The sequence below is a fragment of the Pieris napi genome, chromosome 18, assembly GCF_905475465.1.
Source record: "Pieris napi chromosome 18, ilPieNapi1.2, whole genome shotgun sequence".
Taxonomy (NCBI): Eukaryota; Metazoa; Arthropoda; class Insecta; order Lepidoptera; family Pieridae; genus Pieris; species Pieris napi.
The window spans coordinates 8,133,190-8,150,792 of record NC_062251.1 but is presented as its reverse complement, the minus strand read 5'-3'; the positions used below and the strand labels follow the sequence as shown (position 1 = coordinate 8,150,792).

At 38.6% G+C, this 17,603-nt stretch overlaps 2 protein-coding genes and 1 long non-coding RNA gene across 4 annotated transcripts; 1 reads left to right on the top strand and 2 right to left on the bottom strand.

Annotated features, from left to right (window-relative positions):
• Positions 1 to 4,082: 4,082 nt before the first annotated feature.
• Positions 4,083 to 12,571, bottom strand: LOC125058437. The gene is made up of 3 exons (XR_007118403.1): positions 5,930 to 12,571; positions 5,680 to 5,831; positions 4,083 to 5,479 (listed from the first exon to the last, which is right to left on the bottom strand). It is a non-coding gene; the product is annotated as an uncharacterized LOC125058437 (long non-coding RNA).
• A 90-nt stretch (positions 12,572 to 12,661) lies between these two features.
• LOC125058733 (jerky protein homolog-like) lies at positions 12,662 to 13,907 on the bottom strand. Its single transcript, XM_047662871.1, has one exon. It carries the CDS (start codon positions 13,871 to 13,873, stop codon positions 12,668 to 12,670), a length of 1,206 nt encoding a protein of 401 aa, XP_047518827.1. The 5' UTR covers positions 13,874 to 13,907; the 3' UTR covers positions 12,662 to 12,667.
• A 253-nt stretch (positions 13,908 to 14,160) lies between these two features.
• On the top strand, positions 14,161 to 16,596 carry LOC125058735 (putative nuclease HARBI1). 2 transcript variants are annotated; one of them, XM_047662873.1, is made up of 6 exons: positions 14,161 to 14,277; positions 14,379 to 14,569; positions 14,638 to 14,883; positions 14,966 to 15,101; positions 15,298 to 15,391; positions 15,428 to 16,596. In XM_047662873.1, exons 1-6 carry the CDS (start codon positions 14,184 to 14,186, stop codon positions 15,795 to 15,797), a joined length of 1,131 nt encoding a protein of 376 aa, XP_047518829.1. In that variant the 5' UTR covers positions 14,161 to 14,183; the 3' UTR covers positions 15,798 to 16,596. The 2 variants fall into 2 exon arrangements, with proteins under 2 accessions (XP_047518829.1, XP_047518828.1); XM_047662872.1 differs by having other exon boundaries at positions 15,298 to 16,596.
• The last annotated feature ends 1,007 nt before the right edge of the window (positions 16,597 to 17,603 follow it).

The following is a 17,603-nucleotide window of genomic DNA, read 5'->3' as shown; positions in this document are numbered from 1 at the left end:
CTTTATAGATTTTTCAAGAGCTTCATCAAGGATACCAGCGAAATTAACTTTTGTTATTGACTCACCTGGATTATTCATAAGCCAGGTCCTTGCTGTATCTTTCCATGCCGCCTTAACCGGCCGAAAAACAGCTACGTCAGCCGGCTGTAGAATGCGTGTTGCATTTGGGTACAACGCTATAAGCTCAATGCCCAATTCTTTACATAATTTACTTACACTGTAGGTGAGATGGGTTTTGTGTCCATCTAGAAAATATATGACTGGCAGTGCTACGCCTTTTTGTAGTAAATATGGGTAGAAAACATTTCTATATATTCAAAAAACAGTTCTGAAGTCATCCACCCATTATCACTTCGTCCTACACCCCAGTCTTTTGGAATCCCATCAGAATTTTTTTGTGGAATTCGCTGGTAGTTGTAGACAACCATGGGTGGACAAGCTTCTCCAGAAGCTGAGAACGTAAACATGACCGTAATTGACTCTTTGGTATTATTAGTGTCTATGCTGTATACATTTTTAGTTCCTTTGACAGCTAGTACTTTCCCTGTTTTTGGGCACAACTGAAAACCACTTTCATCCCCATTGAATACTCGAGTAGGGACATCCAACAATTGCAAAAGACCAATTTCTTCTAAATACTGGTGTATCTCAGCAAACCATTTCCGAATATCTTGTTCTGAGACATTTGCACTAGACTGAGTAACTCCTTCACTAGTCCGTTGGACAATGTTAGGGTGTCTTTTTAAAAATGCTTTTACCCGCCCATCCCCAGGATAATTATCCTTAAAAGGATTTGGCCGTGGATTTTCCTCAAGAAATTTGGATACACTACGTTTCAAATTTTCAATTTTTAAAGGAAAACCCTTCTTCATTAACCTTATAATCCAAAGTTCTAAGATAGACTCTTCATCATTTGTTCAAACTGGTTGCGGTCCGAAGGAAGTCCTGGAAGTCCATGATCAGGATTTTTTAATTTAAAATGCAGTGTGGACTTTGGAATGTCATATTTTCGGGCAATTTCTCTTATCTTTGGGTTTTCCGTTTCCTGTAATTCCCTGAGTGCTAAAAGCATATTATTAGAGTCATAATTTTTCTTTTTTCCCTTAGGCATTTTTGAGACTTCAACCTGCAAGCAAACAATTATTGGACACATTAAGATACAATTATTGGACAGTGTCCAATAACTGACAGAATAGTCTGTGATACTTGAAATTGAAAGTACGTCATAAGGAATTTAAATGTTTAAAATTTTGACAGTTTACTACTGCCATCTGTTACAAAATATATGAACTATAACAATGTTAGGAACTTATAGATTTAAGTAATAGATATAGATGTCGCTTTTTATTTGTTGTTATCTTATTTTTAGCAAATCAAAAGGGACTGTCCAATAACTGTGTCGGTTAGAAACAAAAGTGGTCAAATCCATTTGGAAGTTTTTATGGGAATCAACGACTTTTTATTCTGTTCTCCTTGCATAAGCTGTTTATAGAGTTTGAATCATTATGGCTTCGTCTAAGATGTTCTTACTAATTAAAAAAAAAAACTATACATGACCGTTGTACTAAAAAATCTAAATAATTGAATTTAAATTTGGGATTTGACCTATTTCGAAACCAAGCTATGGATTTGACTAGTTATGTTATTGATGTATTTGGATTTGACTATGTTTGATCCTTAATAGCATGGATATGACTGACTTTGATGCTAAAACAATATCATGTCAGGGGTTCTCAATATTAATTTGGGTCGGGTTGGTTGGGTAGTAACAATAAATATAAACAACTTGGTACATAATCAATCTTGCTTTATATGAAAAATCTTAATTTTTATCCATCACTTTTATGTTTTTAAATTTATTAAACTACTATGGCTGGTAATTCTTCAAAGAAATCACAGTCTTTAACAACCTGTTCATGAGCAGTAGATGATTTTGGTCTTGATATTACTTGTTTGTAATATCGTAAATCTGAGATTTCTTCCCACTTCTCTCCAAAATGTGTGATTAATAATTTCTTCACATCATTTAATTTTTCTTGTTTAACGTCCACATATAATTTAATCACATCTGGATTTATAGCAGAAACCTTCTTTTTTCCTTTACATATATTTTGATATTTATAGTATTTATATATAAGATATAAGATTCTTCCGCTCGAATATAAACATTTTGTTGGTCACGAGTCCTTTTAAGAAAAAATCTTTTAGATTTTTTAATCGAAAAGTGCATGTTGGTTGTAGTTTTTAAGACCTCAGCCGATGATCGTTTCCAGTCGTAGACTTTTATATTAAGTCCCAAGTAATATACAGTCCCATGACGGATGAAAATTTCGTAATAATCGTCAGGCCAAGTCATTACCTCACGACTTTTTATCTCTTTTTCAATTTTTGCGAAAACTCTGTCTGGTGGCAAAAATGAATGGCCAACAACTGGAAACATTATTTCTAGGCCCAAAATGTGTACAGGTGCATAGTCTTGTAACCATTTAGCTGCCATACCAAGAACAGATTGGTTTTTATTTTGGCCACTGCACCCATCTGCTACCAAACGAATCTGTGTAATATGCTCCAACCCAGGACTCAGAAAAATTGAATTCAAGCAATGAAAAACAGCGCTAGCAATTTCATTCGATGCTTTCGGCAAAACGTCTTCAGTCCAGGTATAGATAAACGTGTTATGAACAGTTAATGGCGATTTTGAATTTCCAATTACCACCGTAAAATTGTACACATATAACTGCCTCGAGTAATATGCACTTTGATCAGGAACTTTTGGACACGGATGGTTTTTTTGGCAATCGAAACTTTAAATTAAAATATTTTCGCTGTTGTGTTTTAATAAAGCATAAAACGATTTGGCTCTCAATTTGTGAATTCTACTCTCAATCATTAATTTATTTTTTATGTCACTATTTTTTTCATGTTTTAGTCGTTCTTGTAAAACTATGCAAGTGGAGCACATATCTGTACGAGGGGATCCAAAACCTATGTTAAATTCGGTTTTGAAAATTTGTCTGAAGTAAGATGCCTTAATATTTTTATTTTCATCCACGGTTTCTATATCATCATTATTTATGTTTGCTATCTCGGGGTATTCTAATGTAATTACAGTCATAATAAATTTTTTGTTACGAACATTTGAGAAAACATATCTAAAGTTCAGTTCCAGCGGGTTACCACGTCTTGCTTAAGCTTCAACTCTTTTTCCTCTAATTCTTTTTGCATAGTTTTAAGTCTTTCCGACGCAAGTGGACTTCGTCTCAAATGTTCTACTATGCTTTTAATTTTAATCTGCGTGGATTTAATTTCTTTTAAAGCCAACTGTACTATTATATTTTAAATATGAGCAAAACATAGAATCTGCTTCCACTTAAGTATTCTTACGGCTGCTTTTATATTATTAGCATTATCCGTTGTTACAGCAACAATCTGATTTGTGATATTCCAGTCCTTACAGATTCTCATTATTTCCGAAAATTGATAACATTCTAATACTTTTGATTCTAGTTCAGTTTTATCATTAAGGAAATGAGCTGTAAGTGATATGTAGTGTTCATTTGGCTTTGAAGTCCATCCATCTGTTGTTAAATATATGAATTACAATCTAGCCTATACAATAATTATGGCTAATAAGTAATATTAATATGTTGACTTAATTTTCTACAATACTAGTGAATAGATTAAACTAAAGTAATGTTCATTAACAGTGCTAGTGTTATATGAGGGGTATAAAATCAAACACGCCACTGTCCAGACATTGTATCTAGGTCATTCAGAGAAATGTTGGCTAAGCAACATTGTATTAGGTTATGTATTAAAATGTTTGTTTTTAATATTAAGGAGGGTATTTTAAACTAAAATCAATAAGTACTCTATGCTCAACTAATATAAATTCGATAAAAACTCTATAAACCAATATGACAGTGGTGACTTTGCATCTCACATCGGACAGTGGTGAATCTGCATCAAACTTATATAGGACAGTGGTGAATCTGCGTCTAAGGGAAAGGACATTAGCAAATTTGCTTCTAAGCATGTTATTAACCGGTATAATGTACAGTGAAGAAAAAAAACAAAGGTGATAAGAGTAAAAAGTCACTATAATTAACAAAAAGTGCAATGTAACAAATTATGTTTATATTTATGCGTAAGTCCGATAAATCACGTTTTACTAAGTTATTGTAGTTAAATTCGTAAGTCAGATTCCGGCACTGCAACTTCACAGACTTCTTCACCCTCTTCAGTTTCATTGCTCTCATTTTCTGCTCGTAAGATCACCTGTTTGTAAAAATCTAAATCATCCCTAGACTTCCAATTCTCGCCACAATGTTTTTTTAGTAATGAAATGAAATGAAATAGTTTATTCTTGCAAGTAGGACTATATAAATCACTTTTACAATGTCTTCCTAAACTAGATGAAGTCGACATTTCCTAACTGACTGCCCTGAGAAGAAATGTCGAAACAAACTCGGGGGTCTTAGTCTCTTTTATAGTCCAGATAATACAATAATAAATTAATAAATTGGTGTAAACAAATGCAGAGTATTTACTGGACTGGTCTTTGGAAGAAAGAACCAGATCGATCTGAGCAAGCCTGTGCCAGCAGACGGCAAGCATGCCCCGAATAGCTCATGCAGCTCAACCATTTTTGAGGGAGCTGCACAACCCGGTACAAAACAATACCGCCAGTGGCACCATAAAAATATGTGGGGCAACAACTCACTCAGATCGCCAGCCCAAAATAACTATAGACGTAAATGTATCAAATTATAAATCAAGCAAAAGAGTTTATGATATACCCGCATAATGTTTACACTTACAATGGATACAAAATGTATTTTTAAGGTGTACCTTAAAGCAAGGAAAAAATAATGAAATTGAAAAATATAATCGTAATATAACAACATTATTCACTTTCAAGGCCAGCGGTTCCAGGCCACTCGAGGTCGAGCCCCCAGCCTTGAACTACCGATCAGTCTACGGTCATCCCCAGACCTCTCCCTCAATCGCTCAGCTGCCTCCTTCTGCAGCATTACATGCTCACAGAAGGTGACTATTGCACTCCAGGCCTCCTCACTTCCTAGCATAGCTAAAATATTACCCGGTAAAGAGAGGTCCGACCCTATGACCGATACCAGGTCATGACGCTCCCTTGTCCAGGTGACACACTCAGCCACAGTATGCTCCGCCGTGTCATTTGGAGCGCCGCAATGGTGGCACAACGGATGCATCTCCCTTCTAGGCACCTTATGCAGATACCGCCCAAAGCAGTTGTCCAACTCTTGGCCGGCGTCTCTTGACCTTTGACACACGGCAGTGTTTTAATAAAAATGCATCCTGGTCCTTTTTATTCTTTGACCTATAAAATTCTTCATGGAATTTATGTATATCCAACATCGTTAATTTGCAACACTTAAATTGTTTGTTTTCGGCATCATGATTACAGCGAGGCTGACTCGGGGGCATTTTTGCAGAGTACCTACAAAAATAAAGAACTGATACACAAGTGTATTCTCAACTTTAACTTCTATCAAAGATACCTTAATACCTATTCACTAAATACACTACACGATGGGGTTAAGTGAAAAAAAGTTATTTACTTTTAAGTACAAAAATATAAAAACAGCAAATTCGAGCTAGAATCGCGCACGAAGCTTAAAACATACAAGACATACATACATTTTAAACATTGTTTAACAGGTGGTGGTATTGTCTACTCCTTGTACCGCTGGATTCTGTTTTTCGTGTAAAAACCTAAAATATTGATAATACCACAAGGATGGTGTGTAAATGTCTTCTGTCCCGGCACCACTAGATTTACTCTTCTCTACCTGCAATTTAAAAAAACACAAATCTTAATTTTTGTTCACTGTCATAAATATAAATAATAAATGAAAAATACTAAAATGAAAGACTGATTTTAACTTACCTTTTTCCTCTCTCGTCTGTACGCGGCTCTCATATTCTCTATTTTCTTTTTCACATCATTTACAGTGATACTTCTATCAAACCTTGAATGACAATCCCGAAGAATCTGTAGAGCTTGATTACGAGCATCTCTGTTGCAATACAATTCGTGTGATTGTATCCCACAAGCACGGAAAATCTTTACACAGTGCCAAAACATCGACAAGGACTTCGCGTTCTGTTAAAATCTCCGCCATAGTGCGAACATGCGCTGACGCACGTGCTACCTCCAGAATGTTTCAAACGTGACTGCCGTGCGTTTGTCCGGTCCGAGCGTACAGACTCGCGGATTTGGTACGGAGCGGACCAAATTCGATGTGCAAACCATCGGACCGAGCGAACACGAAATAATAATAATAATGTTCGGCAGACAACTCTCCAGACGAACGGATATGGTATGGAGCGTACGGAATCCGCTGTCGGGCCCGTACCAAGTTCGATCGTCTGTTAATACTATAAAGCAACTGTAACAATAGTTTACAAAAAATCTACAAGATGGCATTTGTACTTTAGTTTTGAACAAATATAGACAGTGGCGGCTTTGCTTTTGTACCCCTCAGTTCTTTTATCTGATAAATTATATAATTATTATTAGCCAAGTTTTTTAAAACACGCATACTATCACTTACTATGATCCAATATTTATGTTCCGAATAACAATTTTTAATATATTTCATAGCATTTAAAATAGCAACAGCTTCCTTCAGCTGTAAAAATACTAGTAGTATTAGAAATTCTCCTACCAATAGCTAAAAGGTAGCTAAGAGAATGTGCTATTATTATAATTAAGAAGATTTATCCTAGTGTTAAACCCGTCAGGTAGGTACTTTATTTATTTGCGGTGGGGTAAGGGGGCTGTTTTTGGTCAGGTGGATTCACCTCTTCGAGCCAAGTCGTTTATTACTCAACTCGAGGGGGGAGGGGGGAATTTTATCACGGTGGGAGGGAAAGACCTTCCGATAGACAAATTTTCAGGATGGGATTTGGTCGGTAGCCCCTATAATTTGAATTTTGGATGGATGAGGAAGGGAAAAAACTTTTGAGTATTGGGGTGGGGCACACGTGGGGTTGTTAACCGTTCCCGAGTTATCCCGCACTTTTTCCCTTTTTCTTCCCAGGCTCCTGGAGCCGCCAATATTGGTCAAAAAGACTAGATATTTATCCCGTGAGCCTATCCGCGGCGCAAAATACTGGCGGATTCTCCGACCACGTGCCACGTGGTCAAGAGAAAATAGTTTCCAGGAGCTTCAGTTTTTAAGGAAATCTGAGATTGGTACCTTTAAATAGATCTCCGCGCGGCGCTTCCAATGATGTAGAGAAAAAGTGGGGCCCTCTATCTTGTTTTCTTTTTATTCTTGTTTAAAGGTGTTTAACCTTGTTTATAGACGGTTTTACACCTGTAATATTTTTTCCCGCTGATGAAACACAAATCTAAGCCCTCCTTCTTATTCAACTTTTTTTCGGCGCTTCAGGTGGTGATATTGGTATGTCCAGGTTGTACTCCAAACTGGGACCACGTGCCACGTGGTGTTTGTTTATTTTCCCAATATCTTGCGACTTCTTGGCGATAAAAATTTAAAAGTAGTCTTAAAAGATGCAGCACTTTTTCACTAAGTTTCTTCCGTTTTTGGTGTTTTTTCACTTTTTTTAGCACTGATTTTCAATTTTTTTTTTGTTGCGAGACGCATCTGATGATATATTTGTTTGTTTCGCGTAAAAAGTACGATTTTTGTGATTTTTAGAAGCGGAGCGGCACTGATTCGTGGCCGACCCACCTCCTGAACCCTCCATACCGCCTGCGGTACCAGACTACACACCAATTCTGAATGGATGCCGTCCGGCACCGCATTGAGCTCCCCGGGGGTCGCACTAGGCATTCAACCCAGAAAGCTCAGGCGGGTATGTCCGCATAAGGGCCTGGCGACGAGGCAGTGGGACGCAGTTGGACCCACGCAACTATGCGTATATTGGGCCCACCCTGCGCCTACCCACCCTTTCGGAGGGGTTCGCCAAGCACAACCCCTCCGATCGTTTCAACGCACCTCCCGCTGACGCTCGGCAGCCCTCCCTTGCGGCAAAATGCGCTCGCAAAAGAAAGCCACCGATCGCCATGTCTCCTGGCTACCTAATATTGCTGCAACATTACTCGGCAGCGAGAGGTCCGTCCAAACGACCGACACCAGGTCGAGACAGTGTTGCCTCAACCAAGTGGCACATTCGGCCAGGGTGTGCAGTCACAACCCCTGAGGCGCGGCACGGCGTCTCATGGTCCCCCCTAGGAGGCTGGTATAGCTATGATGGTTGTACCACACCAACCTCCATGGGAGTGTTCCCCACAGTTGTCCCAGTCCTTGGGGCACCTGGGCCCTTCGTCACTTTCGGAGGGTTGCAGGCCCTTCCCGCCATCTTATGGCCTGCTGGCTTTCCAGCCGTTGAGCAGATGCAAGCGAAAATGCGCAATGCAGCTCTTTCGAGCTGCATTCATAGGCCTTGTGGCCATCAACCCCACACCGAAAGCACGCCTCCGCGAAGTCCATCGTTGAGTCACAGGTGGCTCGCACGTGACCCAACTTCTGGCACTTGTAGCACCTCAAAGGGCGGTCCTCTCGGATTTCAACCCTACAGGAGCTCTACCCAATGAGGAGCTTCCCTTTGCTCACTTTCTCGGCGGCGGCGACCGGACACAGGAGGAACATCTCCCCCAAGCCCCGTATCCCACGCCTCAAAATCGTACCCGGCTTGATCGCTGCGGCCAGGCACCCACCCATGGCAGCCACCGCCTCTGTGACATTCCTCTCAGTGACGCTGTCGTCAAGGTCCCGAATAAGGAGGTCCGCACATTTGACGGGCCTCCCCACCAAGACCTCCCCTGACAGCACCACACGAAGCCTATCTGCCAGGGCATCAGCCTTCTCCTCCCTGTCAACCCCCGGCACCTCCAGCATCCGAGCTCCCGACGTTAGCCGGATGCTGATAGTGGCAATACCAAGCTCAGGCAGGCTTATACCATTCCTGGCCTTGATCAGCACATCCGCATAGATGACCCCCCGCCTCTCTCCGCAATGTGATGACCACTGCGGCAGTTTTCGGCGGAGTAAGCAAAGGCTGCACCCTGACAGACCTCTTTTCGACAGCCACTCGCCCAGCCGAGGGCCCTGCGCCGTGACCCACTCCATTGTCCTCTGTCCGGCCCACACGGCCACTTCCCCCACTCACAGGGGGAAGGACCGGCACAGCGGGTGAACCACTCTTCTTACCCTTTCCCTTCTTCTTTTTGCTGACGGTCGCCCAGCATCCGTCACTAGGACCCCCAGAGCCCCGGGGCCCCGAAAGACCTGGGGCCTCCGGGACTCTGCTCCCCTCAAAATCTTCGGGGCCCTGGGTCCCCACCACATTCGGAGCCACCGTGCCCCGACCCCCCAACGAACCCTCACGGGTGCTTGAGCCCTGGGGCCCTGTGAAATTCTGGGCCCCCGTCCACAAAACACTCGGGGGCTCTCGGACCACGGGCCGATGCCGCCAGCGGAGGACGTAGCACAGGCTCAGGGAGGAGCAACCAAAAGCCCCTCCATCATTTGACAGTGAAAAACTAATTAAATAATCTTACAGTAAATTCATATAGTGTGTCAGAAAATAAGTTATAATGTCGTCGTCAGGCGGTTATTTAATAAATGTGCCGAAGTTGAAGGGACGCGAGAACATTGATGACTGGGCGGTCGCGGCAAGAAATTTTCTCATCTTGTAAGGTATAGACATCGACGCGATTCCTGAGGATTTAAGTGATGCAGAAGACAGAAAAGCGAAGCAAAACTCATTATGACGATTGATCCCAAGTTGTATGTTCATATAAAAATTGAAACTAAAGTCAAGGATTTGTGGCAGAAACTACGGAAATTATTTGATGACAGCGGATTCATCAGAAGAATCAGTCTACTAAGAACATTAATATCCACTAATCATACGTGAAATGTCAAGGTTATAAAATGCTATAAGTTGCCGTGTTGTGCCGGCTTATAGAATAGCACCTCCCCATCTCTATCCGTGGGTGTCGTAAAAGGTGACTAAGGGATATTTTTAAGGCGTAGGGCAGTGACGACCCCATCGCCCTCTGGTGGGATATTTGAACAATAACTATTTCCACCAGCGCAGTCAGTTAGTCCAAGTAGTGGGAGTGGCATGCTGCATAAGCAGCCGAATGAGCCGACACGATCGGGGTAATACCACTCTCCCACTGAAAACAAGCGTGAAGTGGCCCACGCAGGACGTGTGTCGCGTTTCAACACATCATTTCAACACACGAAACACCAACACTGTACAAACGGAAGTTATTGACCCTTTTTTGGAGCCTTCTTATTACGGGTCTTGTCTCTTGTCAGCTTTGCATCATCAGCTGCGGTCGATGACGGTATGCTGTCCGGAACTGAATCGAGTTACTTCAGCGAAGAGATGCGGCGAAGTTTCCCATCAGCAACTATCACTTGTACACGTCCATCGCGAGTCCAACAATTCGAGACGCCAAACCGCTTTCTTGCCTCCTTAAATAGCGAGTACCTTAATTTTGTCAGGATCTCAGACAAGGTTATTTCAGTGCCTTTAAGATTAGTTTTGGCAGCCCAGATCCTTAACTTGTCAGCATGCTCACGAAACTTTATTAATATAGGCCTAGGCATGTCATTGGATCTTAATCCCACTCGATGGCAACGGGAGAGGCACTGCTCCGTCACATTAGGACACTTTAAGAGTATGGATATCATATTTGCAATGGAGCCCTGGATTTCATCCTTTGCTTCATTTACTCCATGCAGCAACAGACACTTTCGCCTACTGCGCATCTCCTGTTCATCCTGCACTCTAAATAGAATCGCCATCTGAGCTTGGAGATTCTCTAGGCAGAATAAAACAGAATTTTTTAATGCTTCGAATTCCCTAGCAAGTGGAGTTTGTTCTAGTGAGGGGGACATATTCTGAGTTGCAATAAGGCGCTGCTGAAACTCTTCCATTCTGGTAGACACCATTTCGGATACATCCCTTAATGACTATTTAAGATCCTCCATAATAAGGTGAAAGTGAAAAATTAATACAAGTTAAATTGAAGGTACTTGAAGAAGTGATTTCCAACTTTAAGTTTATTATAGTTAAATAAAGGATATTATTGAGAAAAAAATAGCGATTGATGTGTGGTGGGACACTAGTTCATCACTGAAACTGTAAGTTATAATGTTTAAACCGAAATACTATTTAATTTAAGAAAAAAAATCACGAGACACACCAATACACGTTTGCACTACCCACACGGTAGGGTAGACTGGGTACGGTTGTGACAATTTTGATTTGAGTCCCAATAATTTAGTTAATTTACTATTTAGCTGCAAGAAAAGTAATTTAAATCTTAATTTGTACTTTTGTCTACGTAAAAATACCAAAATGTTATACCTTAATACGCTGTATTAATTATAGCACCTACTTTAAAAAAAAAGAGAAAGTGTCACAACCGACCACAGCCCAAGGACGGTTGAGACAGTGGTTGGGGTCAGTAGTGACAAATATAAACATACGCAGAAATGGTTTATAATTACTTTTATTGTTAGAAATATGTAACATAATACAACTTTTTTTTTACTAAAATGTAACTAATAGATTTCCTATTAAAAAAATAAACATTTATGAATATATGAACAAACTGACATCTAGTCAGACTTATCATCACAGTTGTGACAAATGTAATAGTGATTATCACCAGCGCACTCTACGTGGGCCCAGAGTCCACATGTGCCTTGGCACTTGATCCATTTTTCGCCAACCCTACTTTCAGAATATGCGCTAACACAAACCAGACAGAAATATTCTTCTTCATCGGATGACGATTCTGAAGTCTTTCTTCTGTTGGCACTGACTTTTTCTTTGCCTTTTCCTTTCCCTATCTTATTTTGCTTTACTTCACCTAAGTTTCTCTTTACTTGCTTAGCCTTCAAACGTTTTTCTTTTTTTCGTGTTTTTTTTTAACTGCCTCTTTCTCGGGAGTGTCTGTGTAAATTGTTGACTTTTTTGTCCTAGTGCCTCTTGTTTTTCTTTGTGCTCAAAGAAAAACAAGAGGCAAACAGCTTTCGAAAAAGGGCGAACAACTTCAGGTGAAAAAACAGGCGGAGTGGCTGTTCTTAAATCAGTCTCTTGTACACAGTCAATTTCAGGCATAAGCAAAGGTGACGTGGTTGAAGTAGATGCTGGCTGAATTTCATTTATGATTGGAGTCGAAGATTGCCCTAGTAAAGAATCAGAAGGTGGCAGAACTTTATTGTTGAGTTCAGGATTGTTATCTAAAGAATCAGGGGTTTGTGCGTTAGTATTACTAGATGGTGTTGTAGGAATGGTGTCAGGGTTTGGTCTGTCCGTTACAAAAGATGGCGAAAAGTCAATATCCTGGAATAAATTACGTTTAAAAGGATAAATACCAGTTTTGCTGAAACCTGCCTGAATGTTCGCTTGTGTGAAAGCCTGATAGTACGAGATCCCGCTGTAGGATTGGTGCGCTCATCGACTATTTGTTTAAAACCAATTTTTTATGTTTATTTATAATTAAGAGAATATTATATATTTACTAGGGTGCCTATCAAAATTTGGCCGCAATTATTTTTAATTAAATTATTTTTAATTGATTTTTGGTAAAAAATTTCGTTCATTTATTTTTTAAATAAAATAACGTCTACATCACGGTAATTAATATGAAGATTCTATACAAATAGTCGATGAGCGCACCAATCCTGCAGCGGGATCTTAGACCATGAGGCATAGCAGTCTTGATGATACCTGGTATGTGGTAAATAGACATTGTCTTGCCAGGGTGACTTCTCATCCAGCCGTCACAAGCAGTATTTATAGCCTTTTTCAATGGCCCAAAGACAGATCGGTCTAATGGTTGCAGTTTGTGCGAGCAATGAGGAGGAAATGACAGCAGAGTGATTCCATTTTCTTTGCAAAAATCCAATGTATTAATATGAATGTGAGAAGAATGATTGTCCAACACTAGTAACACTTTATGTGTTAGAGAAGCATTAGAGAATTTTATGAAATGCTCTAAAAATAACAAAAATGACTCATCCTGCATCCAGCCTGAAGGATTTGCCGTTCCAATCGATCCCACTGGCCCGTCTCTAACAAAGTGATCATGATAACGATCTCTCAGAAAAGTAAAAAAAGGAGGTATGGCATTTCCCAAGGCATTTACTGCACAAGCAACTGTTACTAATGTACCACGTTCAGCTGATGTAACAGCTCCGACTTGCCGTATGCCACGTCTTGCCACTACTTTATCTGGTCTTTGGACGGTAGTGACACCTGTCTCATCAACATTGTATATATCCTGTGGCTCATATGTGTGTCTGTCTAAAACAGTTTGCAAATTATCATAAAAAGCTTCCACATTAGTTTTGTTGAAACTTGTAGCTCTTGAAAGGCTTGTAGCCTGAGCTACACGTACAGACAGTGACGGGTTTCTATTCATAAACGAACGGAACCATTCTTCACCAGCCATATTATTTTCAACCCAAGTAGCAGGTCGTTTTATGTTGTATTTAGTTGTCAGTTCAAATGCCAGCTTCCGTACCTCTTTTGTAGCAAGGCCAAAATATATATCCGCACATCGTATGATATATTTTGATAGCTCTTCTTCTTGCTCCTTTGAAAATACTTTATTATGAGCAACGTACCCCATACTGATGCTATCTTCATCGTGATTCGCACCCATTTCATCACGTTTGCGGATGTATCGCAACAACGACATGCGGTTAATGTTATGCATTTCCGCAGCTCTGCGTATAGACGTCCCGCGCTTCACTTCTTCATAAGCATGCTTATATTTACTTATGTCAGACCGCGCTCTTTCAGTATTCCGCAAGCGTGTCCTGGGCATCTAAAATTAAAAAATATAAAAAAAACAATATGTCACAACCGTACCCACAGCAATTGTCACAACCATACCCAAAGCATTGGGCGTGTTTGGCCGAAGTAAGTACTTACTAAACTTAGTAAGCCAGTAAGCATAAAAAAATTAAAGTCTTACAAGCTGACTGTAGCGCTTTTCGGCCAGGACAGACTTACTGGCTTATTAACATAACACAAAACACCGGTTTATGTCATATCCCGTACATAACCTCATAGACTGAATATAATTGACAGTACTAAATTTAGGAATATAATTTAATACCTGTGAATAGTTTCAAATGGATAATTTTATGAGAAATATTTTATTGGAAGAAATATTAAATGACCCAGTGGATAATATCGATAATTTACTGAATCAATATCCCATACAAGGTAAGTAAAAATTGATCATAGCCAGGAAATCCTTAACTCTAATATAATACTTGATTAACACTAATTTTATACCCTGAAAAAAATTTTTTTTCTGTTAATAGGTATGAATAACATAATGAATGATTTAAACGAAGTTATGTTTGCTTTTGAAGACGATGGAGCTGATGGGTTAAGGATTAATCCACGGAATAACGGTCTAGTAGGAGTGCCAAATTATTTCGAGGATGTTATACCTTTATACACTGATAATCAGTTTTATTCTCATTTTCGAATGTCCAGAGAATCGATAGCTGTAAATATAATATAATATCATATTCATCTAAATATGAATGAATTTATAAGTATGCAATTTGTTTACAGGAACTAGAAAATATAATAAGACCCCATGTACTTGACGTTAACCACAATATGCCTTTACAAAAAAAAATTTTATTAACAATCTGGATTTTAGCAACTCCAGAAAGTTTCAGATCAGTTGCTGATAGATTTGGTTTATGTAAAACAATAACATATTCAGCTTTCAAAGAAATTGTCCATATTTTAGCAAATCTTTTGCCACAGTTTGTTCGTTGGCCAGATGCTCAGGAGTGCGAAGTAATTGAGGCGGTTTGTATTCATAATAGCATTACAAAATTTATTAAATAACTTATATAATGAATATTTAATAATGGTTAATATTTTGACATAGGGTTTTCGTTCTCGCCGAGAAGCGTTTCCGGGAATAATTGGAGCTATTGATGGCTGTCATATAGAAATAATACAACCTCCAGGAAATGCTAATGATTATTACAATCGGAAAGGAACTCATTCAATAATTTTGCAAGGTAAACATATTGATGATTTCAATACGAATTTTTATATATAAAAAAAAAAACACTTCCTGGTTTTCATAGCAGTGTAAAGTACAATTTTGTTAACTGTATGTCCTTAACTGAGATCAATTATTGGTAATGGATTATTTATTGAAAAGATGTATAGAATATCAACTGAGTTGACAAATGTATTTTTTTGTTTGTACAGGTACATGTGATCATAATGGTAAATTCATCGACGTTTTAATTGGAAGACCAGGAAGAGCACACGACGCATCAGTTTTTAGAACTTCTACTCTGTATAATCGACTAACTAGTGAAGATCCTTTGTTGCCTCCTAATCAACATATACTTGGTGATTCCGCTTATCCGCTAATGCTCAATGTTTTAACACCGTTTAAAGATAACGGGCATCTTAGTCCTCAGCAAATTAGATACAATGTTAAGCACGCATCAATACGTTCAATTATTGAGCGAGCTTTTGGTTTATTAAAAGGGAAATTTCGCCGATTACGATATCTAGATGTTAAATCTGTAGATATGGGAATAGTTGTTATTTCCGTAGCTTGCACTCTCCATAATTTTCTATTAAGTCGAGGAGATGCCAACATTGGTGATTTTACTGAACTAGAAGCAGAAGTTGAAGAAAATCAAGATGCGAACTTGGATGCAATTAAAAAACGTTTTAATATAATGAACTCATTTTAAATTACACAATTATGCTGATAACGTTAAATTTATCAATAAAAAACAATAATGGATAAAAAACGGTTTTGTATGGTTTTACAAATTTATTTCAAATTTTTTTTAATCAACATAACATTTAAACTGTAGATTTAGTATAAACAATGATAGATAGCTATTTCTCTTATATTATGAATAAGTAATATAAATCTTAACGATAATTTAAATAAACAATCAATGAAATAATTGAAATATATATTTCTTTTAGAACTTGTCATACTCATAGATCTCTTTTTTTAAATATTATATATAAAGCTTGTCACGAGTTAGAACACTATAAATATTTCTTTGCACGTATTAATTGCAATCAAATATACTTAACTATATATACCAGTAGATATTTAACATCACTCATTATTTCTATTTGAATAAGCAGTCTTTTTTCTTATTTGAATCATCTATAAATTTGTTATATAATAAAATTTATAAAGAAAATAATCAAAATCAAAACTGCACTGGGCAAATTAAAGAAATTATAGTTAATTACAGGTATATTTTAGTACCATGTCATATAATCCTGTAACGAGCTTTTTTTAAGTACTTCTTAAAGCTTCCTATCAAAGGAAGTAATATCTTCGTGCATAGAATAACAAACAAATTCTAATTCTATATGATATACTATCTATACCAGTAGATAATGAACATCAGTCATTTTCTTTGTTTTCAGAGCAGTCTTTTCTTACAACTAATAATAATTACGACTACAAATTTTTATACTTGGGTACTTTATAGTCTTAGAATATTAATAACTCTTTCTTATTAATAAATAGCGATCATCGATGTGGAAAATTGATGTCAACATGTGTTTATGTTCCATCAATTACCAAGCTTGTTTGATATATTTTTAAGAATCTCATTCCGCTCCTTGAAAACAGCGGTCAATTCGCTAACTCTTTGGTTCCAGATATCTATCTGTTTGTTTTGTATGTTTTTGTGATTTCCTAGTGCCTTTTTGTTTTTAAAAACTACCCCCATTATTGACTTCATCGAAATTGTAGCAAACATTCTAAATTTAGAAATTTAAGTTAATGTTTGTTATGTTTGTGTTGTAATAGGTTATGATCTCTATATATATGTATGTCATGTTTGCCTTTAAGTGCTTGTCACACTAAAACTTTGTCTTTTGTGTTTGTTTTTACCAATGTGTCAGTGTGCCGAGCGTTGGCAAGCTTTTTCTCAATAAAAAAAAAGGAAAAGTTCCACAAAAAGTAAAGCGACAACCCTACAATTAAAAATCACCATAAGGTGCATCATTTTATTCTGCACCGTTTGAGGGGTCGCATATAATTTTATGAATAAAACTTCAGCGCCTAGAAGCGAAAATAACAAAAAGCACGTGGCACGTGGTCAGTGTTCCCGTGGGACGCCAACGACTTGCGGCATATCAAAAGCTCTATCAGAAAGCTCCCGTCAAGACCAGCAAGGTGCCGCTTCAAGCAACAAGAACGACTCAGCGGTTGCCGAGAAAAGTCGACGGGAAGATTTCTACTAAAAAATCAAACGACTCCACTCAAAGGGGAGTCTTTTTATAGCTACCGCACCTAATTACACACACACACTAGTGACTTACACACACACATACACACAAAACACCATAAACACTAAGTGTGACGGCTCATTCGACTCCACTCAAAGAGGGGAGTAGATTGACAACCACCACACTAATACACACACACACATCTGCGACTAGGGCGGACGGTCCAGCGCGCGTATTTATTTCTTTCTTAATTGTACCAGCCCTTCCCGAGAACCTTAAACAAATCGCTTTAT

What these genes read in the sequence shown, in the direction of transcription:
- LOC125058733 (XM_047662871.1), bottom strand. Translation starts at nt 13,873, where the DNA reads ATGCCCAGGACACGCTTGCGGAATACTGAAAGAGCGCGGTCTGACATA.
- LOC125058735 (XM_047662872.1), top strand. Translation starts at nt 14,184, where the DNA reads ATGGATAATTTTATGAGAAATATTTTATTGGAAGAAATATTAAATGAC. An exon ending in GAATCAATATCCCATACAAG is followed by an intron (nt 14,278 to 14,378) that starts GTAAGTAAAAAT and finishes TTCTGTTAATAG; the next exon opens with GTATGAATAACATAATGAAT. An exon ending in AGTGCGAAGTAATTGAGGCG is followed by an intron (nt 14,884 to 14,965) that starts GTTTGTATTCAT and finishes ATTTTGACATAG; the next exon opens with GGTTTTCGTTCTCGCCGAGA.